The sequence below is a fragment of the Paroedura picta genome, chromosome 2, assembly GCF_049243985.1.
Source record: "Paroedura picta isolate Pp20150507F chromosome 2, Ppicta_v3.0, whole genome shotgun sequence".
Lineage (NCBI taxonomy): Eukaryota > Metazoa > Chordata > Lepidosauria > Squamata > Gekkonidae > Paroedura > Paroedura picta.
Genome location: NC_135370.1, coordinates 65,518,643 through 65,546,496, shown reverse-complemented (window position 1 = coordinate 65,546,496; position 27,854 = coordinate 65,518,643). Strand labels below are relative to the sequence as shown.

The window sequence follows — 27,854 nt, the reverse complement described above, 5'->3', positions numbered from 1 at the left end:
ACACCATTTGCTTGTAAGAAAGTTTCATGTAAGCAGAAATTGAGTATTGATTTTGTCTGTTTCTCTCTAGATTGAAGACATGAGGGAAAAGCCATCAGAAGGCATGACAGCAATAAGGTGGGGACTGATTATGTGTGATTTGTTGCTTTGATGTTTTCGTTTGATTGTACCAAAATCATTAGCCACCCCCCCCCCCCCCCCGTTTAGCTAGACTTTGACTTCATTGGTATATTCATGTGAAGGTTGCTTTATGTATCAATTATTTTAATTACAATTAGACCCAGCAGCAGCTAGTAAGACAATGGGAATCACAGGAAGGGGTAAGAAAACATTGCTACTATTGTGCAGTTACTGAAGTAGAAAGGACCACTCCTACCCTTGCTAGCAGGAGATATAAAGACATGGGGAAGCACTGGATGACAGGGTTGTAGTGGCTGATTGGCTAGGAGAGCCTAGCATGTGTATGGGTGTCAGTAGTTCATACTGAATGCTGCAAATCCCAGCCAGTCAGCTGCTGCACATCTCCACAGTGCTGGCTGCAGAGGGGGTTTCCCTGCCTCTTAGTCACAACATTTGAATGGTGGCTTATCCCTTTGCCCTTTCTACTCATTGAGCAACCTCTTTAAGCCAACACCGACTATCCTGATTTCCCATAGCTAAAAGGTTAAGGACACTAGACGTCTATTCCTAAAGGTGAGGTAGACAGATTCTTGGGAGCCATCACCAAACAGGACTCTCCAAGATGCTTTTCAATTTGCACAAGTGCTTGACAGATGTTTCACATGGGGACACCAGTCCAGTGTCGTTGCAACAGACACAATTGCCACCAAATGTGTAATGTGGCTTTCAGAGAAATCTCCACAAATAAGATATTATGGTTCAGTTGTATGTGAGCCATAGTGCATGTGCTGTACCTGGCATGCAGAGTAGATTGGGGTCAGCAAGTGTAGTATGTTGGTGAGAGTCTTAGCTCGGGAAACAGGAGACCCAGGTTCAAATACTAGTTCTTTTGGGGGAACTTACTGTGTGTCATTGGCCAATCTTCTCTAGCCTAACCTGGCTCACAGGGTTGCAGTAGGGATGAAACAGATGAGGGAAAAAATAATGTTGGAAGCTGCTTTGAGTCCCCATTGGAGGGCAAAGCAGGGAATGAATAAATAAATGTTTGTTCCAGAATAGTCAAGAAATGAAATTGAAAAAATGCTTATCCTACCCAAACCAATCATTCTTACCTGTTGCACCTACAGTAAGCTAGAAGTTTGCTATATTAATATTATTTCTTATTACTATTAGTGTCTGGCTTGCTTTAATTTGATTAACTTGGTCATATATGTATAACATTAATAATCAATATTATTAATATTATTGTGTGGAATGTAATTTCCTTCATATTCATGAAGAGAAAAAAGCAACCCTGTCTAAACAACAACTTGTATAATTTATTTCATTATCACTTCGTACACAGCTTGCTTATTACCAATAATGTTTCCACCCAATTTTTGAAGAGTACCTACCTGATTAAACTCAAAATCCATGTTTAAGCCATTTGTTAATGTGTTAACTGATTGCAATAATTAATTCATTGTTTATTTCCCCCTGTTCTAATTATTGTTGTATTAAAAGTACACAAAACAGAGGATACCCACTAGGGAACCAAAGCCCCAATTCAATATAAAACATTCCCGCAGACCAAGAGATAAAGTCTGTTCAGTTCTCTAATCATTTGACCTTAATATTTTTGTTTCTTTACATTATGCAAGGAGAAATAGAGCAACATTTCTCTAAGTTTTGCTTTCCTAGTCCCTCTCCTTTATCCAATAAAAGTTCTATATTTCAATACCTTGAATGGTACAACATTCTGGAATTTCATTTATAATTCCTATTTCCCAAAGTAAAAAGGAATAAGAAAAAATATTCACCATGGGAGCAAGAGCAAATTCTACCAGAGTAGGGAAATGCAAAATGTGACCTCTCATAACCCCCGTTGAATGAATGGACCAGGTGAGGTCAGATGATAAGCATAGGAGGGAAGAGAATCAGAGGGAAGTATTTGGGAACCCCCCCCCCCACGAAGAATGAACTATTGTAATCAATCAACCTAGCCTGTTTTTAATTGTAACTGCTGATTCAGCAAGCGCCAATTCCTTGATAGCTTCTGTGGTAAAATCAATTTCTTCTCCATGATCTTAAGCCATGATGATTATAAGAATACTCCTTTAATAAGGCCAGGTAACTGTTGTTGCTGAAAAGTAACTTTAAGCACCTATTAAATGCAAGTATCCATGCCCTGGCCTCCAATGATGGCTGACCAAATTCAATACACAAGGCAACACCAGCAACACAGGGGATGCATTCAGCAACTTTCTAAGGAAGTGGAGAAGTCAATGCCTTATTTCCTATTGCCACTCCATATAAGATTATAGGGACTACCTTTGGAGTAACAAGGGTAAATAGCCCCTGGTACAGATCTCCTTCCCCTTGTTTGAAAAAAGTCACAATACCCCCAAAACAGGGTTTGATTTTGTTTCTCACTACGTTTTGATGTGGAGCCCAGTTTAGATTAGACACAAATAAGATTCTGAGATAAGAAAATTCTTTAAATTGTTCAATAAAATCAGAGTCTGGTAGCACCTTTAAAACAAACAAAGATTTATTCAAGGCATGAGCACTCTTCCTCTCAAAAGCTCATGCCTTGAATAAATCTTTGTTGGACTTAAAGGTGCTACTGGACTCTGATTTTATTGTGCTACTTCAGACCAACACGGCTACCCATTTGAATATATCTTTAAATTGTTCTAATTCAACATCACCACCCCCAAACCAGTGGCATGTTTTAGGGTTGTTGTTTTTTTTCCGGGGGGGGGGGAGTGATTTTTATTTTAGTAAAAAACACTCCTTAGGACTTCTGGCAGTCACTGTTAGTCCTAATTCCTTGTTCTGGCCAAAACTGAGATTATGAAGTGGTAAAAGGCAAGGGAGCTGTCCAGCCAGAAAAGAGGCAGGATCCAGAGCAGGATGACTGAAACTACAGGGGAGCTGTCCAGTCAGCAATTAAGAGGCCTGTAGTTGGCCTTGAGGCTCCATCCCTTCCTGGAACTCATGCTGCACCTCAGAAAAAGAGCTAAGAGCAAGGAGGCTTGTCTGTATAACGCAGGCACTGCGCCTTCTAACATGGAGCTCAAAAGGTTGATCACCCAGAGTTCTGAGTGTGAACTGAAGAAGGCTGCAACAAGCATGCTTTGGGTTCTCAGGTTTCATCAGGGCATGTAAAACAGAGTTTGTTTCAGCAGGCCTATCATTGAGGCCCGGGAAACATCTGATTTCAGCTGGCCTCCCTGCCCGTTTCCCATCTAGACTCCATCAAACAGACTCCCAACAGGAGACAGAATAGGGTAAACTGTATAGTTTGTCTTATATTTAGTCTTAATTTTATTGTGTTTTATGTTATTTTATGTTTTATAATTAACAGTGCTCAAATCTTAAATGTTTGAATTGTATTTTTAATATTTTTGTAATCCATGCTTAGCCCTCAAGGAAGGGTGGGCTAAAAGTGTGACAATAAATACATATGTTAGTACAGATTCTTTTACAGGCTTCCAAGCTTCTTCAGGAAGTATTGCTGACCCCCCAACAGATTCTGTGGTATGCAGAGGATCCCATGCTGGGGTTCAGGCATCGACTCCACCTCTTCCTCAAGATGACCCATATGAGTCGAAGTCTGGAAGGTCATAGGACATGAGACTTAGAAGGGAGAGGTTAATCTTTAGCTGCCCTTTGCAGTTCTGGATTCCAGACTGGAATTATGAAAGAAGTTACATTCTAATGAGCCCACCACAATATATGCAGACAAGTAGATTTCCAGTATCTTAGCTAGAGATTCGTCTTCATCCCATGTCCAACAATCCTTTAATTGGTAAAGACTAAATGTAGACCCTTGTGTGTGCAAACACAATACTAGCTTCTTCCCAGAAAGCATGTTCCTATTGCAGATTTATCTAAAACATTTTTGCTTTGTTACCTAAAATGAAAACATGGACTAGATAAAGGAATGTATTTAATTATCCCAAACAGAGGAGACATATATTTATATATATTGCTAAATTGTTCACAAAGGAGGAACTCATTCAAGAAAAACCACTAATAATTATTATTCAGGTTTAGGGTGAGCTACTAGTTCTACTTTGCTCTTTTAGAGGAAGAGCTTATGGAGAATGTCTATTTCAAATCATCAAATATCAGCACAGTTTATGATCTATCAAGCCAAAAATTGCACACCAAGCACTGGGGGTTGATAATCTCTCTGGTTTTGCTGCTTGCCCAAGACTGCAAAAATAGAGTGAATACCAAACACGTACAAGGTTTATCTGACTGAGAAGCCCTTTTCAGGCATTATGCTTCTGGCACTCAAACTGTGCATACTGTGAGAGCTATATGCAATCATCGCAGTATGTATAATTGCCATTTTGTCTGAAAAGAGCAATGTGCATATTTGCAGCTTCACTACACACACACAGGTAGTGTTGCAATGCAAAATACCAAATCTGCAAAATATGTGCATTGGCCCTTTCAGACAATGTGCTTGTTCGGCATCCTGAAATGATCAGGTGCATGTGCACTGGGAGCTAGCAAGGACTGTAGTCTGCATTCCTCTTCTAGGTCACATGAAGATCTGCCATATATTATAAGAATGGTTTTCTGAACAAGTCTCACAGTTCATCTAGCTTGGCATCCATCCACAGGGAATATTTAGAGAGATGCCCCTGTGAGGAATCACAAGCAGGATAGAGATGGTCTTTTCCTGTCATCTCTCCCATACAATTTTGTCAGCTATTTATTGAAAAAAGGCCTTTCTCTTTATTTCTTCTTCTTCAGAAGAAAGATGGGTCAGATACCCACATAGACAGGGTTTTTTTTTGGGGGGGGGGGGTTAGTCCACTGTGCCTTGTCTATGGAACTTCTGTCCTGCATCCATTTGCTGGGCACTAACCCCCCTGAGTTTTAGACATCAGATTAAGATTCCCCCCCAGGCATTTATTTAGCTGGTTTTTGTTTTTCACTTATTTTGTTGTTGTTAGGTGCGAAGTCGTGTCCGACCCATCGCGACCCCATGGAAAATGATCCTCCAGGCCTTCCTGTCCTCTACTATTCCCCGGAGTCCATTTAAGCTTGCACCGACTGCTTCAGTGACTCCATCCAGCCACCTCATTCTCTGTCGTCCCCTTCTTCTTTTGCCCTCAATCGCTCCCAGCATTAGGCTCTTCTCCAGGGAGTCCTTCCTTCTCATGAGGTGGCCAAAGTATTTGAGTTTCATCTTCAGGATCTGGCCTTCTAAAGAGCAGTCAGGGCTGATCTCCTCTAGGACTGACCAGTTTATTCGCCTTGCAGTCCAAGGGACTCGCAAGAGTCTTCTCCAGCACCAGAGTTCAAAAGCCTCAATTCTTTGACGCTCGGCATTCCTTATGGTCCAACTTTCGCAGCCATACATTGCAACTGGGAAGACCATAGTCTTGACTAAACGCACTTTTGTTGGCAGGGTGACATCTCTGCTTTTTAGGATGCTGTCTAGATTTGCCATAGCTTTCCTCCCCAGGAGCAAGCGTCTTTTAATTTCTTTGCTGCAGTCCCCATCTGCAGTGATCTTGGAGCCCAGGAAAATAAAATCTGTCACTATCTCCATTTCTTCCCCATCTATTTGCCAGGATTTGAGAGGGCCAGATGCCATGATCTTTGTTTTCTTGATGTTGAGTTTCAAGCCAACTTATTTTAACTGATGTTAATTATTATGGTTTTCTTTTTAACCACTCCTGTCATGATTATACAAGATGGAGGCCTTTGAGTAATCATGAGAAAGAGAACCATTTTGGAAATTCTACCACACTCACCCAGGATTTTCTGAATTCTGAGGGGTTAAGCAGGCTGTTCTGTCATACCCTCTCTGCCATCTGGCCTTTCCCCTTTAACTGACATTCAAATATTTCCATATTTTATCCTTTCTAGAACACATGATATGGATGAGAGAAAGATGTCATAAGCCATTTTGTGTCCCCATTGGGCATGGTATAAGTGGCAAGATATAAATTAAGTAAATCAAAATATATATTTACCAGACCAGTTTCTCAGCAGGCCAGGTTTTGAGATTTTGATTGTTTTTCTTTGGACTAATTTGCAAACAAATGTTTTCTGCATGCCTGGAGAGTCCCCTGGGGTATGTAAAGATCTTTGCTTTCTTAGGGTGGGGAGGCTGGTTTTATTGCCTTCATCATCTTATTTCAGGGTATTCAATTCACGTTGTATAACCAATCATAGAGGAGAGGGGCAATTTAGAAATTGTAAAAACTTTTAAACAGATAATTTTTAGGGTTTTATATATTTTTATTATATGTGGTTTTTTAATCTATGAACTTGTTGTAAGCCCCTCCCCCTAACCATTTTGGAGAGGGGCAGCCTAGAAAACAAACAGACAAACAAATCCCTAACCCAAGCTCTAAATCTCCCCATCAAGAGTCTAAGCTCTAGGTGGCTGGTTTCCACACCCTGCCCTCTTTTTTCTTTCTATGATTCTGAAGGGGTCTCAGCCTTCCATCCCTTTTGAAGTATTTTTCAGTAAGGACCAAGTCATTTTAGAGGATATTTTATTTGCCCGTTATTCAGTATTTTTCAGCATACTCTAGGAATACCCAAGAATGTAGATACCTCTCCCTTATCTGCAGGCTGTCTTCTTCTGGAGTTTTTGTCATTGATATAAAGCATATCAGTTTAGATTTAGATATGGTGAAATTTTCAGTAGCTTACTATTGCTATGATAATTTATTAGGTTTATTTGAAATGGCATAATTGCTAATTGCTATTAATATTGGACTTTTACAGATTTTTATTGTACTGTTATATTGTTTCTGCTTGACACCCTCAGTTATGAGGTGGCCAAAGATATTCAAAATAAGTAATATTTGATATAGTAAAGGCATGGTGTATTTGAACATTGAAATGTTGTTGCTATAAGTTTTCGTATCATCACTGCTGTGTCAGGCAGTTAGCAGCATCTTTTAAAATAATATGTGCCTATCTATTGAAGTGGTTTAGGAAAGAGTTATTTGTGAAACAAAATTATAAAGGAGAGTTATGCTTATCCTTCCCCCCAGCCACTCTATTCTACTGAATTTCTTAGGATTAATGGCAACAATCATTTTCCTTCTCCTAGAAAGGAGGTTGTGTCATTGCATGTATTGAGGTTACATATATGATTATGGGAAACAATGATAAATTGGAAGTATTTTTGGCTGGTAAGCTTGCCATAAAAATTAAGATGAACTGCCTTCAAATAGATTGTATGCCTCCGGTAAAATCTCTGATGCTTTATTTCTCTGTATTCATTTTCTGTCATGATAAAGTCAAGTTTCCTTATAGATTCATTAATACTTTGGCTCAAGATGTCAACATCACTCTTGACAAAGAAGAGTTTGTCAAAAGTTACAGTGCTTCGGACTACTGGATAGTGGAGAGAGGAAGGTGAGATTTTTGTGAAGCTTTTCCTGCTTAACTGACCTCCATTTACCCTCTTAGCCTATCAGTGGCACCTCTAGGTCTATTTCAGAGGGAGTTCACTTTTGGAAATATTCTTTGTTACATTCATCACAGGTAAAGAAAGAAAATGAGGTATGTTTGATATTGTTTCTGACTTGTTCAAGTAAACTTTTAAAGTGGCTTCTGCTTAATCAGTTCTTTCAGTTTCATCCACACCCATCAATTATATCAACTCACTCTAATACCAATGTGCAATCAGCAGATAACCCACCCAGCAAGAGGCTGTTGGTAGGAAAAGGAAACTTAGCAGAGAGCCAGTGCTCCAAGAAGCCAGAACTCCATTGGTTTAAAGAATGATGTTCACAGACCAATTATGCATGGGGCAGAAGGGCTGGGTAGGCGGCGACAGGGCTGCGGGGCTAATTCCCGATTATGCACGATGTTGAAGGAAGATCCTGGGAAGAAATTATTAGAAAACTTCCTTCATACCTGTTCCATTCCAGAAAGCCAGTCAGAAGTGACATTGCAGATCATTGCTAGGCAGTGTAGGAACAATACTTCCGAGCAGTAGTAAGTGTGATACCTTTTGCTGCATTCAGCTGTAGACTGGGGCCTTTCCATGCAGGCACCATGCAGGCACATCCCAAGTACTGTGCTCAGCTATCCACCCAGTCCTAGCTCACCTCAGGTCAGCTTCACCATTGATGAGGAGAAGAACAGATCATTCATCGCAATTCACAGTGGCTCTTCTCTGCTTTATCCATCCAAAAGGTCAGTTTTCTTAATGCAGTGGATCACTATCCAACAGCTTGTTTTAAACCTTCTTAGTAATCATATACAAATGGCCAACAGCTCTTGACAGTACGGGGAGAGCATGAGGAAAGTTGTTTTCCATTGAAAACAGACATTACCAGGAAGCTATTCTTGTAGAAGTCCTGACAAATAAAGAATAAGCAAAGAAAGAATACACAAGAAGAGACTGCTCTTATTTTTGATTTCATAAGGTTTATTGTTTGCCTTAGGAAAGGTTTCTTGTTCTGTTCTAGTATTCACTTTGAAACCGTCCTGTTTGGCTCTTGTTTTATCCATCCAAAATACAAGCTCTTCTGAAGGGACACGTGCTACTACTCAGAATCCTTGCTGGCAAGGAAAGAGCAAAGACACGCACCAGTATGATTTCTTGTTCATTCTCCTGGTGCTCTTTTTTACCACAACCACTGTGTATTTGAAAAAGAGATACATAGAGTCGACAAACTGCACATGAAACAGCATTTGGAAGGATCTTTGCTGTCTCTACTGAGTCAAGCCAAAAGCCCTTGCAGCCTAATACTATCTACACCAGCTGATGGTGGCCTTCTGTTGTCCCTACTCACACAGATCTTTAATCTTAAGGTGTCAGGGACTGAACTGGTGAAATTTTACATGCCAAACACAGTCTCTGCCACTGAAGTATGGCCTTTATGCCAACTGCATGCTTCATCTTGCTAGTTAGTGTCCTAGTATGTGTGGGAAAGGTGGATCCTGCCACTGAAGTATAGCCTTCATGCCAACTGCATGCTTCATCTTGCTAGTTAGTGTCCTAGTATGTGTGGGAAAGGTGGATCCTTAAGTAGATTTTGCAAGGTCACTGCAGTGAAGCCAACCCAGTGCTAGCCATTTATTATTCAGTGTAAGATCTATTCTGATCAATGTCCTTTACTTATTCCCAGAAATATATCTCTTAAAGTTAGAATACTAGTAGTGTGCAGTATTTAGCAAGAACTGGGATCATGGGTCATTACCCTAATTCAGGCTTTTTGAACCAAGGTTTTGTGCAACCCTGGCATTTCTTGTCAGCCCTGGAAGAGTTTCCTGAATGGGTGGGATTTAATTAATTTTCAATATATTTTTGAAATGTGTTTATCAGGTGATATGACCATATATGGTTATGTCAACCTGTGTGCCCCACCCAATAATAGCCAATGATGATCCTGGAGATGGGGGTAGGAGGGGCCATAGACGGGCGTGTACATCGTTATGCTTCCTAACCATATCCTGCACAATTGCACCAACTCTGGGGTTTCTTAAAGCCTGAAGAATGTTTCAGGGTCTTCTTAATGGTAAAAAAGTTGAGAAAGGCTGCCCTAAATCAACTGAAGATATTTGTGAATGTCTTGGGCTTTTTGACTATGAAAGGATAACAAGGATCTGTTGTGTTTCCTCTTCCTATCTAGATACAACAATGTGAGATGCCAAACTGAAACAGGAGAAGAATCCACCTTGCACATTGGCCTGCTTGATTCTGGAGCTTTGTATACTGTTGTTATAATAAGGAATGTAAGTTGATCTTTGAATTTTAGGTACTGTTGACATTCTAGCCTTGATCTCTTGACTACTAAAAATGCTGCCTTATGTCCCAGCACCCACTAGAATTAAACCACTGAAGGATACACACGCACACACGTATGTATGTATACAGATTTGGTAAAATTCAAAAACAAATAAAAAGTAATTAGCAAATTAGCTGCAAGCACACACTGGTTTTACTATGCCATCCTAAACAGAGTTGCACCCATTGAAGTCAGTGAACCTAGAAGTATGTAACTCTGTTTAGGGTGGTACAGATTGGTACAGATTAAGCATTGCTTAATATGAAGAGAAAAAAGGTGTATGCCATGCCCTCCAGTGTCCTTTCAAGGTGGGCTGCTGGAGGTGCCTCAGTCATCTTGCCTACACTTCTTCCCAAAGCAAGCAATAGGGCACTGGGATTCCATTATGGTACATCAAATCAAATATTACAATATAATAATAAACATACTTCCAGGGAGTCTTCAAACTGTAGTTGATTCTTTAATATCCAGAATTCTAAATAAATCCCAACGCATTTCACTTGGTAGCTATATCAAGGAACATAAATTCTTAGAAAATATACAAAAGTATAATTAGTGATTAGAGCCTCTTGTGGCGCAGAGTGGCAAGGCAGCAGACATGCAGTCTGAAAGCTCTGCCCATGAGGCTGGGAGTTCAATCCCAGCAGCCGGCTCAAGGGGGACTCAGCCTTCCATCCTTCCGAGGTCGGTAAAATGAGTACCCAGCTTGCTGGGGGGTAAACAGTAATGACTGGGGAAGGCACTGGCAAACCACCCCGTATTGAGTCTGCCAAGAAAACGCTAGAGGGCGTCACCCCAAGGGTCAGACATGACCCGGTGCTTGCACAGGGGATACCTTTACCTTTTATAATTAGTGATTATTCAAAAATAATCAGTAAATGTATAACAAGAATATATTTGACCAATGTAATGAATGCATACTCAAATTGATTTCAATTAGAAACTTCAATTCAGAAGAACAATCTAAGTCTGTTTATTATATTATAATATTTGATAATATTTGATGTACCATATTGGAATCCCAGTGCCCTACTGCTTGCTTTGTGTCTGGTCCTTCACTGAGTCCTACCCCTCCTATTACATTACTACACTTCTTCCTGGCAATGAAAAAAAGCCTTGCCCTTCTTCCTCAGCTGCCATGGGTCCTGCCTTTTAAAGGCGCCTATCAGAATGGGACAACCCCAGGCTCATCCAGTGCTCTGGAACATGGGACAGTGCTCTGTGCAAGGATTCCCTGTGCTGACCTCCTACCCATGTCCCACTCTTCCTCACTGCCTCAAAAGGCCTCTTCCTCAGCATGTGTGGGCCCAAGAAGGGAAGGGATGCTGCCAGCTTCAACTGCAGAATAGCTTGTAGGTGAGGCTCAGCCACAGAGTCCCCCTTCCCTGCTTTGTTGTGTGGTGTGTGTGTGTGGCAAGTATACATGATTGGGACTGTGCCCAATCATGTCTTCTCCTGGATTGTAAACACACTGAACAGACAATGGAAATAGGAAAGTAGTTCCCTACTCATCCCAGTAAATATCTACATGCAGTTTACAAATATGCATTTGCTGTAACTTGCATAATATGGTATACCCTTGATCTCCCAAATAATTATGTACTAGATTGGGATCATAGCTATGGTAGATCAAAAGCCAACATAATTCAATTAAACATGCACTGCATGAAGAATACATTTGTACATTTGTACCTATCAAGATGCTAAAGCAACTGCCATTTATGGTACTTCTCTTGCCCTATTTTGATGTTTGTTGTTGTTGGAAATATCTTTGCTTTTATTATATACCTATTCTTCTTCCCATTGACTAAATGACTGATCCTTTCCAGGCTGTCTGTTGTAATAAATCTTATGCTTTGTTTGGCATCCAGATCTATTGTGCATTGTGAGTGATGCATACGGGTGCCGTAATGTGGCCAAAATGCAGTATGTAAATCACTGGGATCATTATTTCCTATGCTTAAGCTTTTGTTAATGTCAACTTCCTTTTGAAGGTGTTTGAGACATTTCTCCATAGTCCAATGAGTAATGCACATAATTACCATTAGTTCCTTTTAGTCTTCTAAAACATGCCTTCTTGTTGTCTCTCCCTTTATGGTGATTAAATGCATCTCGTAAACCACACCAGCACCTTCTGGTAAAAGCAAAGTTTGCTGATGCTTTTATTGTGACTTTATTTTAGTACACCAACAGAATTCATTGTTGTTTACTAGGCTCAGAAGGCCAGTTGTTTCAGTCATCAGATGATACAATCATCTGTATTCACCTGAATTAAATACAGGCTGTGTATGGCATCAGTAATTAATTTGTCATCTTTCCTCCTTAATTTAGAATTCTGCAAGTTTGCCTGAAGCACGGAAGTTAGAAGACATATCAGCTAATAATATACATATAGCTTGGCAGATTCCACAGTACATATTAATATCAGCTGGGGAAGTGATATTCTCCATTACAGGACTTTCTTTCTCCTATTCTCAGGTAACATACATGGAACTTAGTGCACAGAAGAAAATATTTGAAAACTGGCAGGAATAGGTGAACGGGAGGACATACTCACATTTTAGTAGATGTGTCACTAATGCCTAATTTACACATGAAAGAGAATGAAGTGGAATAAGGTGCTAAAAGATGAGGTAATAGAGTGCATCGTACCACATTAGGCTATGTTTTGGAATGTTTCCTATGTAAAAAAAACCTCCCTGAGAAAAGAAGGACAACTCATTAAGCAAAGGGGAGAGAACCTTTGCTCCAACTATGCTAGTTTTCCATGTCAAGGAGTTTCTTAAAGGAAAGGAGCATTCAAAACTAGACTCTAACACCTGAATATGAAGTGGTACAGTCCATTTAAGGGCCTTAACATTCTACTGTCTCGTTCTTCTGCATATGTAAACCAGACCTGAAAGTGGCAGAGATGAACAGTAAATTAAATCCAATAATGTTGGATTTGCAAGATCATCTTGACACAAAAGGCTGGTGTGAGGGGGCCCTATGTTAGCAACCTGGCATATGTGAGTGATGACCCTGCCAACCCTTGAATGGGAGGGTAGAACCAAAGTTCTACTTTTGTTATTACAACCATCACAGTGACTAGGACTACCACAGTGTAATTAGAGTAGTGTGGGTCATGTGTTTAAAAATACACAAGATATTTATGTTAAAACCCAAACTTGTTCAGCATTTTAGACTGCAAGATTTGGTTTGTTGTGGATTTCGATGACGAAAATGTTTGATTGAATGAATATACTTGTGAACTTGAACCTATAGACTATATCCAGGGCTACATTAGGGGATCAAACTCACTCCAGTCTTGGTAGACACGGGAGGAAATGTTATGGACAAAACTGGATTCTCTTCAAGTAAATGTAAGCTTCAGAAAATGTGTCTCCCTCATCTTCCACTCCCTTGTACTGCTCCAGGCAAAGGGGACAGTAGGTCAGCTCATCTTTGGCCATGTTGTTCAACAATACTTCCATCCCCTAGACCTTTTTTATATTCCTTGGTATTCCCATATTTCCTATTGCAGCACTGTGCTATTCTCCATGTGGGATCCTACCATATTTTCTCTTAAAGGCCCACTCAGTTTCATTCAATTTATACAAGATCTTACCAGGGAAACAGAAACAGTACCATAATAGTAGTAATCCAAAGAGCACAAGTGAAATTATTGTTGCTTCTTGTGCTGACATTTTATACCTAACCATGATTTTTTAAAAAAATGAAATGAAATGAAGAGAAGGACTAAGAAAGAGCCCCCCCCCCCCAGCAACAACGATTCAAAGGTTTGGCTTGAGAAAATCATTTCCCAAAACAAAGGCAATTTAATCCAAGTCTAAAAGTATATAACGGGAAGAAGATATGTGGCTTCATACGAACATTCATTTATCATAGGGATGGAAGATAAAGTATAATGAGAAACAATGGTGTTGAGTATAAATTAGATCAAGTAGATAGGAAATGTGCTCTGCACAAGTGCTCTGGGAGCAATTACCCTCTGGGACAATATTAAAGGTTCCATGAGTAAATGGAAAAATTAGCTTTGGCTATCTCAGTTTAATATAGCTGACCTACAATTTATTGTGTGAGAAGAAAATCTATAGTTCTGGTATACTAAGTAACTCTGAATAATCCCTTTAAACCTTAAGGTCTAGAAATATATGAGGCTTGTAGCAACGTGAACAGAAAAATAATGGAGAGCATATTTGCCTGGGCCTTGGGCTCCCTCAAATCTTTTCCTTAGAACCTCAACAAAGAAGTCATATTGGGCTGACATGGGCCATATCCTCCCCTCCATGGGGTGTAAGATGGACACATTGTGGTGCAGAATAAGTGCCCCTGCCTCAGCAAATCCAAGGCAGACAGAAGGGTGATGTACTCCAGCCCCACAAGATGGAGGTGCTCAGAAAACCAGATGTGGTGTGGCTATCAGAACACAATCTGAACCCTCTCCTACCAGTTTCTCAATAACCCTGCTCAAGAGGGGAAATGAAGGGAAGGTGCAGAACAAGTCCCTGACAAAGAGATTTGGAATGCATCTGCCAATGAAACGGACCACTGCCTGCTAGGGAACAAAATCCTGTGCCTTCCTTGTCTCATACATGGCAAAGAGGGGTACCCACCTGAGGGTTTCCCCATATCTCAGAAATTCCCTGAAGATATCTGGGCTGAATTGACCATGTGATTGATAAACTCTGCTTAGGTTGTTGGCCATAGTACTCAGGACTCCTGCTATATGGGTAGCCCTGAGGAAAATTCTGACTCCTGTGAAAAGATTAGCATCTTTGGTCCACCAAATTAAGAAACTTCAAACTTTGGGAATGGAAAAACAGCACCCAGGAGGAGAGGGTCATACTTCCTAATAAAACATAACTGGAGGCCACACATGTGCAGTCTAGTCAGGGGAATGACACCCATGGTAGATGCCATAAGGCCTACTAGGCAATGGATAAACTTGATAGACTGTCACCTTTTTCATAGAAAAGCATAAGCCTATCTAGGAGTAAGAAAGCTCTCACCTCCAGGGAATCTAGGGGAGCCTCAATAAACTGAACCAAGTGGGAAAGCTACCAGCAAGATTTCTCCCAATTAACTAATAAGCCAAATTTCATGCAAGTATAGAGGATCACATTCAAATGAGTCCTCATGAGTTCCTGGGAGGGAGCTGTAACAATCCAATCATCTACAGAGGGAAATGGCACAACCCCTAGTCCTTAAATTATAAAAACATTAAAGGAAACCCCCTCTTCCAAATATGCCTCATTAGAACAAAAGAGTTAAAAGCCGGAGCTAAAATAAACATAAAAACAATTAAAATACATGCAAAACAGAAAACATGGGTTAGGAAGGAAGATCATTGAAGAATGCCAAGCATATGCACAAAAGTCTTCAACTGTTAGCACAGGAAATCAACAGAAGGGGATAGGTGAATTTTCCTGGAGAAAGAGCTTTGCTAATAAACAAAAAAAAAGCCCTTTGCCTTTCCTTGGTGTAAACTGCACGGAGCATTTATTCCAACCCCAGATCGATTCAGTCCCTGCCCTCTACACAGAATTTGATTTCAGTTTGGATTTTGGGCGATTTTAATTCTCCTTCTGCAGCAAGAAGGATTGATCCGGAGTGACCCTACCTTTATTGTGCCATATCTGAGACTGCTGTTAATCCTGAATAAAGAACGCTCCATGGTAGAGAACCTCTGATAGGCTACACCTGGTCATGTGACACGCTTGCCTTAAAGGAGAAGCCCCTAACTTCTCTCAACTTCGGTCGGTCCTGGATTTTTCCTCCCTCCTGCCTTTTTCGATCCTCTCCCCCTCCCATCCAAGAAAAGAAAGAGGCTCACTGCTTGGCTTCTCCCCCCCCCCCCCATTCAAGAAAAGAAAGAAAGAGGCTTCAAGAAAAGAAAGAAAGAGCCCCCCCCCCACCTTCTGAGCCTCCCTAACCATGTGCAAAAGACTTTCCTGTTTCAATGGGGAGGAGGGGGGAGAGGAAGACCCGACTTCAAAGCGATCTGAATTCAACAGGATTGACAATGGAATAAAGAAAGTAAGTGCAGACTCTGCCCTTCTGCCCATCCATGGCACTTCCAACTTCTCAGGACTAAACTTCAGTTTATTAGCCCATGTTCACTCCAAAACTGTTTGCTGGCACTGCTTCAGAGTTTTTACAGCATTCTGGGGAGTAGCTGGAAGTAAGAGAGAGATGTGTCATCTACATATTAGTGACAACCCAGGCGAAATCTCCAATTGGCTTCATCCAGCAATTTCATATAAATGTTAAAAAGCACAGGGGACAAGATGGAATCTTGTGGGATCCCATAGACTAAAGGACAAGGAACTGAACAGCAGTTGCCCAGCACCACCTTCTGAAACCTACCTTCCAAGTAGGACCAGAAACACAGCAGAACTGAGCCTCCAAGTTCAGGAAGGGGGTTCAAAAGGATACAAGAACCAGTTGTATTGGAAGCTGCTGAGAAGTCCAAGAGAATCAACAGAGTCACACTCCCTCTGTCCAACATCTGGTGAAAGTAATCCACCAGTGTGAACAAGGCTGTTTCAGTCTCATAACCAGACCTGAAACCAGATTGGAAGGGATCTAAACAATTTGCCTCATTCAGGAAGGCCTGGAATTGATCAGCCACATCCATTGGATCATTTGTGCCAGTCACATGTGATTGAGATACAGTCAATCAAAAATCTCAGACAGAACTTCTATATCAATTCACCTTAGACATAGTGCTTTTAAAAATAGGACTAAAATGAAATTAAAATAAAATCAATTTTGTGGTAACTCATCCAGAGGTGAATATAGAATCATAGAATTGTAGAGTTGGAAGGGGCCATACAGGCCATCTAGTCCAACCCCCAGCTCAACGCAGGATCAGCCGAAAACATCCTAAAGCATCCAAAAAAATATCCAAGTACTGTGCATTTGTACTTGTGTGAATTTCAGCACCAGAAGGGGTTTTGCTGCAAATATCTTTGCCTGTCACATTGCAAGTACAGATATTCTTTAATTGAGGCAGTTGAAAACCCTCAAACGTAATATTCGAAACATGTCATCAAAGTTAATTTGGAATGCTTTAATAAACAAACGTAATATTTTGTTTAGCATCTTTTTGAACTTACTTATGTTGAGGAAACAAAATGGAGTGGGATATAGTGGGGCTAGAATTGAGAGATCCACATTCAATTTCCCGCCCTACCACCAAAGCTCACTGAGTCCTCTCAGGCCAGCCTACCCCACCAGGTTATTCAGGACTGAAGAATGTTGTAATCAGATTTTTGTTCCTGTTGTGAAGAAAAGGCAGGGTATGAATGAATGAACGAATGAACGAACGAACGAACGAACGAACGAATGAATTTCCCAGTGTCTGGACTGTATTTACCACTTCTCTTTCTCCCCCCCCCCTTTTTTTTTCAGGCTCCTGTCAGCATGAAGTCAGTGCTACAAGCAGGCTGGTTATTGACTGTAGCCTTTGGAAATGCTATTGTGCTCATTGTTGCCCAGGCTGCCCCTCTGAAACAGGTATGACAGTGAATGTATTATTGACAGCACTAGTACGGGGGATACTGGGAACACTTGCAGGGAATTCCATTAAGGGAATTCCACAATGTCTGCTGCCCCTTTTAAAAAAAGAAGAAGAGTTGGTTCTCATATGCCACTTTTCCCTACCCGAAGGAGGCTCAAAGTGGCTTACAATCGCCATCCCTTTCCTCTCCCCACAACAAACACCCTGTGAGGTGGGTGAGGCTGAAAGAGCCCTGATATCACTGCTCAGTCAGAACAGCTTTATCAGTGCTGTGGTGAGCCCAAGGTCATCCAGCTGGTTGCATGTGGGGGAGCGGGGAATCAAACCCTTCTCTCAAACTAGAAGACAGCGCTCCTAACCACTACACCACTCTGCCAGAAACTGGCATCTGTTATGGTGGGGATGGTCTGGAGCAGATTAAAGTTAGAATTTTTAAAAAATATATGCTTGATAACTGGAACAAAGCATGGAATCTATTGTTATTGGCAATGTACCCAGGGTTTCTCTTTGTTGAAGGGCTTGAATAACTTAGGCTGATTTAGGACTCCCACATGCCCCTACTTAATAAACTGCTCACGTGACTAAGACCTTGTCTTGACTGGGTGCTGCCTGAACACATTAACATGTTTCCAATCTTGTAGTTCCAAAGGCTTAAAGTGTATTTAAGAAGAAGGATGTCTATTTCCACTTATTTCCCCCTCTCACTGCAGAACCCCACCTTGCCTTCTATGCTGTGCCTTGAGATCTGCTGATCCCAGGACTCAGTGGGCTGCAATAAAAAGCCCTGCTTTACAAGGTTCACAGGTGGTTGGATACCCATTAATTATTATTACATTATTTATTATTATTATTAATATACTTATTAATAACATTTGCATCCCACCTGTCCACAGGGTAACATAAATGAGTTATTGCTTTTCTTCCTGTCACAACAGTGATATGTTAGATTGTGAAACAATGGCTGACTTAATTTGAAGACTAATACCATATTGCCTCCCCGCCATTACAAAGAGCCCCCATGGATCACACCAGTGGTCCATCCCTTCCATTTAGTGTCCTCACTTCCAAATTAATGACTACCGCCCCCCCCCCAATGCCAGGGCATTTTGCTGAGCAATGTGTAGTTACAATCTGTACCAGTAATAATAAATGTGTGTAATTGAAAAGAACTAAACTAAATTTAATTTGAAGCCAAGGACCACTTTATATGTGCAGCAGTGACATTCTTATGTACTTCAAGATTACACCAAGGAAGTCTCTGCCTGCCCTGCCACATGCAATTGTAACAACTGGTACAGTCTCACAGCACTCCCAAATTTTCTGCAGCAAGAATCAGAACTGCAGTACTCAGATACTAAAATATGTATGCAATTCTAGTTCATGCAGTAATTCCACCTCTTGATACTGCACTGAGGAAACCTGTTGTTTTTTCACACATTAACAACTTCTCCACATGGTGGACTATCTGAGGCTAAAACTGATAAAGTATAACCATTGTGAGGTGATCTGGGCCTGAGGGGCCATGGTAGCTGGTTGACTTAATGCTCTGATGTGGTGTGCCATTTTTCAAGAGAACAGCATTCTGCTCCTTTTTCTAAGATTTCTGTGTTTCCAGGCATATGCAAGTATGATCTCAGCACTTCTAAAGATACATATAGTATTAATAGGGAAACTATTTGACAGTCCTATATGTGCTACTTGAAAATCTGTAGGCCTAGTCAGTGACTGCATTCATCATCTGGTATTATAACAGGATAAAATCACTAAAAATAATTCTTATGGTGGCATGCCAAAAATAAATCTTGCATATTGCAATTGGAGTGACATTTCTGGAAATTTTGAAGCTGTGGGGGAGGGGAAAGACTCTCTTCCATTTTTTCTAGGAAAAAAACACAAAAATTTGGGAAGAATTGAAATATATGTAATATTTGCTGTCCTATCAGACCCAAAATAAATTTCCTGCTTTAACAACATAAAATGCATGATTTATAACTCAGCATATAAAATTGCAATATTAGACATATTTATGGAATTTTCTACTCAACCTCCTTTCATGGTTTTTCTCCCTTCTCCAAGTTGAGCAATAAACTACTTTTTGTCCACTTTGTGGGTAAATGTGCTGCTGTGGTTTGAGGGAGTTGAAAAGATCAGTGCCAGGTCAGAAGGATGGTACAAGACATACACCTTTTGAAAAGCAATGAAAGCCCTCTATGTTCCTTCATGTACTTCATGAAGTTTCAGTAGTTTTCTAGGTGCAGAAGCACATCTTGAATTTAAGAACTGTGTATGTCTATGGCATGCCTACCTGGTCTTTAAAAGCATTTCATGCATTCTAAAAGAGAAAATAATCAATAGCAGTTTTATCAGTGCCCCCCACAATTTCTTCCATTTTTTTCCATTGCAAAAAATGAAAAAAGGCCTTTAAAAAATAGGGGATGAGAAATGGGTTTTTCCTGTTTTTTCCCATATCTAAGTTGGAGTCACATAAGGGACTGGCTGCATTGGGAGCTGATTAGTATTCAATGGAAACTAAAACAAAGGAAATAAACAGAATTTGTAACTAGCTACCATGTACTGAAAGGTTAAATGAAGTTAAAGGATTTTTGCCATCTTGTTGGTATTTTTTAAAGTCTTTTAATGGGGATTTTAATGGGGTTGAGACTAGGGATGTGTGGTTCGGATTCGGAAACAGATGAATCGGCCAAATCGGTGCCGATTCGGACGTTCCCTAATAAAAACGGTCCGAATTGGACCATTGCTACTTTTAAAATGGCCAAATCGAAGAGATCATGGCCGAAACTAATTGATTTGGCTGAATCGCCAAGCCATTTGCAGTCTCGTGGCTGCTGCGGCTTCCTGGCTGCTTCTGTTTTTTCCCCACCATTCTTGGGGGCTGGGGGGGAGGGGATGTACGTTGCACGCCTGAAACTTCTTGGGGAGCTCAGGGAGGGTCTTCCCTGACTTCCCTGCAAGAAGTCTCAAGAAGATTAGACCAAGGGGCCCAATCCTAGGGGCTCCCAAAGAGGATACCCTTATGCGCTCCATTGGATATAATTGAGAGTTAGATTCTTTGGTTTTAACTTGGTTCCTCATAGACTTCTATGGGAAATGGTCGTTGGGAGCCCCTAGGATGGGACCCCCTGGTGCAATATTCCTGAAACTTGCAGGGGACTCAGAGAAGACCCCCCCCCCCGAGCTCCCCTGCAAATTTCAAGAAGATTGGACCAGGGGGTCCTGCTCTCATAGAGGGTGACACCATTTCCCATAGACTTTAATGGTGGGAAAAATAATTTCAGTAGGTTACTTAACCAGGAAATTGGAAATTAACCTGCTGAAAATATTTTCCCCGCCATTAAAGTTTATGAGAAATGGTGTCACCCTCTTTGGGAGCCCCTACGATGGGACCCCTGAGTCAGGGAAGACCCTCCCTGAGCTGCCCAAAACGTTTCATGGGTGCAAATTACACCCCCTCCCCTCAGCCCCTGGGAAAGACGGGGGAAGGATTTCCGATGCAAGTCAATGACTCCATTGCCTCGCATTGGCTCCAAATCGATTCAGATGGCTCCAAATTTATCTGAATCGATTCAAATCGTTCTGAATTAGGTTCATCTGAACCTGAATCTAACCAAATCGGGATTCCTTTGCACAATCCTAGTTGAGACTGCTGGAACCCGCCTCAAGCCTATACGGAGAGGCGGGAAATAATAATAATAATAATAATAATAATAATAATAATAATAATAATAATAATAATAATAATAAATGAATCAGCCCAGATATGTGATAAAGTGTTTAGATGATCTATCAGTGGCAAACCATTAGGTAATTATGTGTTTATCAATGCGGCTACCAACTCAAAATTGTCTACTCCCATTTACAAGTGGATTTAAGAACATAAGAGTCCTCCTGGATCAGACCAGTGGTCTATGAAAACCAGCAACCTATTTCACATAGAAGCTAGCCAGTTACCCTGGAATGTGACTACTCAGGGCATAGAGACTGAGGCCTTTTCCTGAGGCTTGCCATAAAATACAGCAAGAATTTCTGACTGTGTGGAGAAATTCCAACACACTTATTGTGCACTCCTAAACAGAGTTGCACTTTTCTAAGTCCATTGAAGCCAGTTGGCTTAGAAGGCTGTTAATTCTGCTTGGGTGATTCTGCCAGGTGGTGGCCGTGCTGGGCCACCACCAGTACATTGCTACAGAGCTGCATGCTCCGCAGTAGTCTGTGCCAACACAGGGGATACATTTCAGCACTGGATCTGTTCTGGCACTGAAATGTGTCCCCCCGGGAAACACAGCAGTAGTAGATTCATTCTGTTGCATTGGAAGTGTGTTTGTGTGTGTGTGGGAGTTCTTATTTTTCACAATAAAAATAAATCTCAGTCCACCCCGTAGTGCGGCAAAATGCCGCAAAGCCAAGGAGGGCATTTTATGCCCCCTCTGGCCTACTGCAGGGCAGGGAAGAGTTGACCTTGCAGGCTCAACTCTTCCCTGTCCATGCAGGCCTGCCACAGGACAGGCCCCGTTGGCCCCCGCAGTAGGCTAAGGGAACTCTGAGGAATCTGAATTCCCTTAACCCAGGGCTTCAGGGATCTGATCCATGCCAGGACTGGGAGGGCGGTGGCCTGGTGGAAACATCATATGAAATTAGGGATTTGCCCTATTTCCATATGACCATCCTCTCGGCCTTTCCACTCATGCAGAATTGGCCTTTGAGATTGTCCTGTTAGGCTGTTTAAACACACTTACTAGAGTCACCGTGAGCTCCACTAAACTTGATGGAGCCTGCTTTAGCATAAATGTACATAGGACTGTATTGTTAACCCTGTAGAAACGGACAGAATTTCGTGGCCACTGCACGGAGCTTTTATTCCAACCCCAGATCGATTCAGTCCCTGCCCTCTACACAGAATGTGATTTCCGTTTGTATTTTGGGTGATTTAAATTTTCCTTCTGCAGCAAGAAGGATTGATCCGGAGTGACCCTATCTTTATTGTGCGATATCTTGGAGTGCTTTTAATGCTCAATATATTTTAAAATCTGTATTGGGAAACCAAGCTCCATGGTAGAGAACCTCTGATAGGCCACACCTGGTCATGTGACAAGCTTGCCTTAAAGGAGAAGCCCCTAATTTCTCTCAATTTCTGTTGGTCCTGGATTTTTCCTCCCTCCTCTGCCTTTTTCAATCTTCTCTCCCACCTCTTCAAGAAAAGAAAGAGGCTCCCTGCCTGGCTCCTCTCCCCCAACCCCTTCCTTCAAGAAAAGAAAGAAATAGGCTTGGCTCCCCCCCCTTTTGAACTACCCTAACCACGTGCAGAAGACTTTCCTGTTTCAATGGGGAGGGGGGGGGAGAGGAAGATCTGAGTTCAAAGCGATCTAAATTCAACAGGATTGACAATGGAATAAACAAAGTAAGTGCAGACTCTGCCCAGGTCTGACTTATTCATCTGTTTGGGAACTTTGTTAGGGCTATCAGAGTGTTTCAAATTTACCTTGATAAATAAAATATGTAATTATCTTTTTTTCCCCCTCTCTTTCTAGTGGGCTGAGTTTGCCTTATTTGCTGCACTTGTCTTAGTTGTGAGTGTCATCTTCTCCATCATGGGATATTTTTACCACAGTACCAACACAGAAGACCTAATTGATAAAGACAGAAAACAAGATTCAGCAAGCAATATAAACATGACTGGCCTTACAGCGAAAAAAACAAAGCTATAAGATAGCTATGGACACTGAAGAGACATTTTAACGGCCTTCTAAAAAATGACAAAACTATAATTAGGAAATGGACTTTTTGCTGTTTTCCCCAGAATATAGCTGAAATAGCAATATTCAGGATAAATGTAATGTAGTTTTAAATGTGCCTATGTCGTCTGCCCACATCGGTTATTACGAATAGTTCTTTCAGCTTTATATTTAACTGAAGCCCTAGAAAGAGTGAACAAACAAAAATGCTGAAGAACAAATGAGTAAGGCATCAACTAAAGTACTTTCCAGTCCTACAAGTTAAAAGAAAATATGAAATAGTCAAAAGATGTTTTGCTTAAATTACTTTTTCCTCCACTTGTTCTGTGTCCCCATTATTGGGCTACTACTGGCACACCAAAGCCACAGGGGGTGTATACTTCTTCCCAGGTTGCTGTTTTTTTTTTTTTTACAGGATTCCTCAGATCTCCTCCTAACCAGGAGTCTCCACTGATTTTTAAAACTCACATAGTGTCCAAAAAACCTGCCAGGGGCAACTTATCCAGTAGGCACAGTGCCTAGGGCCCACAATACTTTTAAAGGCCCATGGAAATGTTATAATTTATTTTGAAATCAGAAAATGGACTTTTCAGTTTTAATCCCTCCTCCCTCACATCATCAGAAAATAATGAAACCTTTAGGGTCCCCAAAAATCCATTACATTTTGCCAAACAGAATGTTGAAGTATTTAAAGTAATATCAAAATAAATTTTAATAATTCTATTTTTAAATGTAAGGCCATTATTGACATACATAATCTTGATATTATTATGATGGAAGGAGCCCATGAAAGCAAAAGTGCCTAATGCCTATGAAAGCCATAATACGGCCCTGAAACCAATGCACGGGAGATGGGCATGAAAACTGTAACTGGAACAGGGAAATATAGAGAACTCAGTCTGCTCACAAAAGTTCTTTTTCTTATGCCATGCTGGGCAGGGGTCTGGTGCATGTATGTTTCTACCCAGTGCTGAGCTACACATTTAGAAACATGTGGTACAGCCCTTCCTAGACAATACGACTTCAGGAGGACACACATGGGGACTAAGTGCGACATGCTGTGCTATACCACGAAAGCACTATCATGTATACAGAGAACTAAGATGGTAGGAAAGGCTAAACCAATATGCCAACTTTTCCTGTTGATTGAGTTTGTGTTGTGAGGGAGTAATTTGAATATGTAGGACCCTAGGCATAGTACCCTGTTTGTTAATGTCATAAAATACTTTGTAACATTTTAAAATTAGTAGTTCATCTCTTAATATGGAATTTTGTGTTTTCCTTGGGATTACCAATTGACCTTTCCTCAGGTTACCTTTCCTTGATTTCCTAATATATATTTCCTTTACCTTTAGATACTAAGCTTGTGGGCACAGCCTATTTTATTGTTAATTTTTGTACAATCCCAAGCATTGTTAAGCACTTTATCTAACAACAGCTTTTTAAAAAATGAAGCAAAGCTTGCCAAATGTCACTCCCTCATTTTAACTACCTTGCATATTAGACTGTAATGAGATTATATATATATATATAATCCCTGTGCCTCAGGGATGGCTTCCAGCCTTCCCATTTCCCCACTAGCTGCTGTTTCAAGATGGGAACCACTTGCCAGCCACAAGTACCATTAAGCAAGGGACTTGCCCACTTCCCTGGAAAATGGAGCGGGTGCCATATTGGAGCACAGTGCTCAGAAGAACCTCACATGGCTCCTAAGCCACTGAATATAGCCATACAATTCTATAAATAAAAGCCTTATATGAGAGCCAATTTTACTACTCTAGAACTATTCTAACCCTGAAACACTCATGTGGACTGTGACCTATCTTTGTGTCAGTCAAACAAATCTTTAATAAAGGACTGTTTGAAAAACAATATTGGTATGTACAAATTATGTATCAGAAAAGAAAGCATGTGTGTAATATGTACAATTATTGTGCTATTGAAACAATTCTGGAACGGGTACTACTCATCGTGGCCAATGGAAAACCACTGTATGGTCCATGGGTGCTTACCCAGGAACAAAAGAAACCTCACTTACCGTTTGTCTCCTCAATTATTTTTACAGGACAGTGGGATTAAAAATAAATCTATAGCACAGAGAAATAGATCTGGGCAAGGATTTTTTTTTTAAAGACAGCATTCAAACCACAGGCTAAAAGAACGGCTAAAGGTTACACACTGACTTACGTTTCAAAGATAACTACATTATTGTGCTACGCTTTGCAAGAGAGCAATCTGGGGAGAAGGCAGAAAATTTTTTCTAGTGAGGTCAAATAATCCACCAGTTATAAAAAGCAAAGTTTTTCTATTTGATCTAAATAAGATTAGATATTTACTTGATTCTATATTTACATAGTTTATCTGGAATTCAGTAAAGCTTTTGATAAGGTCCCACATGATATTCTTGTTGACAAGCTGGTAACATGCGGTATGGATCCTAATTCTGTCAGGTGGATCAATAACTGGTTGACAGATTGTACCCAGAGGGTACTTGTTAATGGTTCCGCATCCTCTTAGAAAAGAGTGACCGGGGATCTGTTCTGGGGCCTGTGTTGTTCAACATATTTATAAATGATTTGGATGAGGGATTAGAGGGGATACTTATTAAATTTGCAGATGATACTAAACTGGGAGGCGTAGCAAACACAACACAAGACAATCAGAATACAGGATGATCTTGATAGGCTCGAGAACTGGTCTAAATTGAATAAAATGAAATTTAATTGGGACAAATGTACAGTTCTGCATTCAGGTAGGAAAAACCATCTGCACCAATATAGGATGGGGGAGACTTGTCTTGGCAGTAGTATGTGCGAAAAGGATCTAGAAGTCTTAGTAGACCACACATTGAACATGAGACTCAGTAGCTAAAAAGGCAAATGGGATTTTGGGCTATATCAAATGGAGTATTGTGTCCAGATCACTGGAGGTGATGGTACTGCTTTACTCTGCTCTGGGTCGGCCTAACTTGGACTACTGTGTTCAGTTTTGGGCACCACAGTTGAAGAGGAATGTAGACAAGCTGGAGCATGTCCAGAGGAGGGTAACAAAGATGGTGAGGGGTTTAGAGACCAAGACGTATGAGGAAAGGTTGGGGGAACTTGGTCTGTTTAGCCTGGAGAGGAAAAAACTGATAGGGGATCTGATAACCATATTCAAATATTTAAAAGGCTGCCATAGAGGATGGAGCAGAGTTGTTCTCTCTTGCCCCGGAGGGATGGACCAGAAAAAATTGGATGAAATTAATTCAAAAGAAATTCTGTCTAAACTTCTGCAAGGGGTTCATGATAGTTAGAAAGGTTTCTCAGTGGAACGGGCTTCCTCAGGAGGTGGTGGGTTCTCCATCTTTGGAAATTTTTAAACAAAGGCCATCTGATGGAGAGGCTGATTCTATGAAGGCAAAGGGGTGGCAGGTTACAGTAGATGAGCGATTGGGATGTGAGTGTCCTGCATAGTGCAGGGGGTTGGACTAGATGACCCAGGAGGTCCCTTCCAACTCTATTATTCTATGATTGTGTTCTTCTTCCTTTTCTTATGGTCCCCGTGTTTAGGGATCATTTTGCATATTCTTTGTGCTTCAGGAAACGTGTTGGTTTTCCTAATTTATTTTATGATATAGCGCAAATTAACTCGGCAACAGCTGAATCACTCTATTATGATGATTTCTGAGTGGCTTCCAAATTCAGCCATTAATAGAAAATAGGCCTCTTTCTCTCCCCCCCCCCCCATTCCAAATCCCAGGCCTGAAAGAACAGATGAATTTCAGAAATGGTAAGCAGACATGACTTTAAATTCCTGGAACATTTACATTTTTATATGCCTTTGTACTGGACATTTCGTTTTGAAACACACTGTGTCAAATGACTTAAAGTTATGGGCTGCATTTTCTTTTTTTATGCGAGTATCAGAATATAAAGGGCTTAATAGTAATATCAGCAGAACATGATTCTGTTGCCCTAAAAAGATATTCTTAAAAACAATGTCATTTCCAAAGGTCTTTCTTAAGAGGGAATAAAAATATCAGTAAGGTTAGCACCAATTGTAACACCCTTGGAGCTTAAATTAACAGTATCCCTCCAAGATAATAAAAGAGTCCTTTTATATGCGGTGTGATTTTTTTCAGGTGCACATTCTCATTCACTGCTGTAATTAGTCATGGGAGAGAGAAGTAATACATGGTTTTAAAAACTAATGTTATCCTGACAAATAAAACAGACTCAACAGCCAGATTCCACAGTGCAGCAGGATCCCAGCCACGGCACCCACTGTATTTATTGCTTTGGAATTTACAGTAGAAGATAAAAAGGGCTTGAGCTGTCCTTCATGTAGCTTAGAGATAATGCAAATCCACTTGTAGGCAGCCATTGTGGCCCATTAGTGGAAAAAATCCATATACATATATTAGTGGAAAAAATCCATGTACAGGCATATATTTATTAAGCAAACAGTCACACACACACATCCACACAAATCTCACGGGGCTCAGAAGGATAAGCTGTGTAATAAATAAAACACAGATAATGAATAATGGGCATTTAACATAAAAGGAGTCATAAAGGTCTGTGAAAAGACAGATTATCAAATATGTCCAGTAGCAATTCCATAGCCACCCAAGGAACAAACAAAATGCATAATGACTAATATCAGAGATATTACAGTATTTAAGGGAAACTGGATATTATCTCATTT

General features: G+C 40.7%; 1 protein-coding gene across 8 annotated transcripts in view; it reads left to right on the top strand.

Annotated features, from left to right (window-relative positions):
* The window catches only part of SLC15A2 (solute carrier family 15 member 2), an 82,905-nt gene extending 57,868 nt beyond the window's left edge, over positions 1–25,037 (top strand). For all 8 annotated transcript variants that reach the window (XM_077320478.1, XM_077320481.1, XM_077320479.1 and 5 more), the window contains 6 exons: positions 71–117; positions 7,405–7,506; positions 9,735–9,837; positions 12,222–12,368; positions 17,307–17,411; positions 22,962–25,037. In XM_077320478.1, coding sequence (XP_077176593.1) covers positions 71–117; positions 7,405–7,506; positions 9,735–9,837; positions 12,222–12,368; positions 17,307–17,411; positions 22,962–23,138 — 681 coding nt within the window. In that variant the 3' untranslated portion in view covers positions 23,139–25,037. The remainder of the gene's footprint in view (positions 1–70; positions 118–7,404; positions 7,507–9,734; positions 9,838–12,221; positions 12,369–17,306; positions 17,412–22,961) is intronic.
* Positions 25,038–27,854: the final 2,817 nt, after the last annotated feature.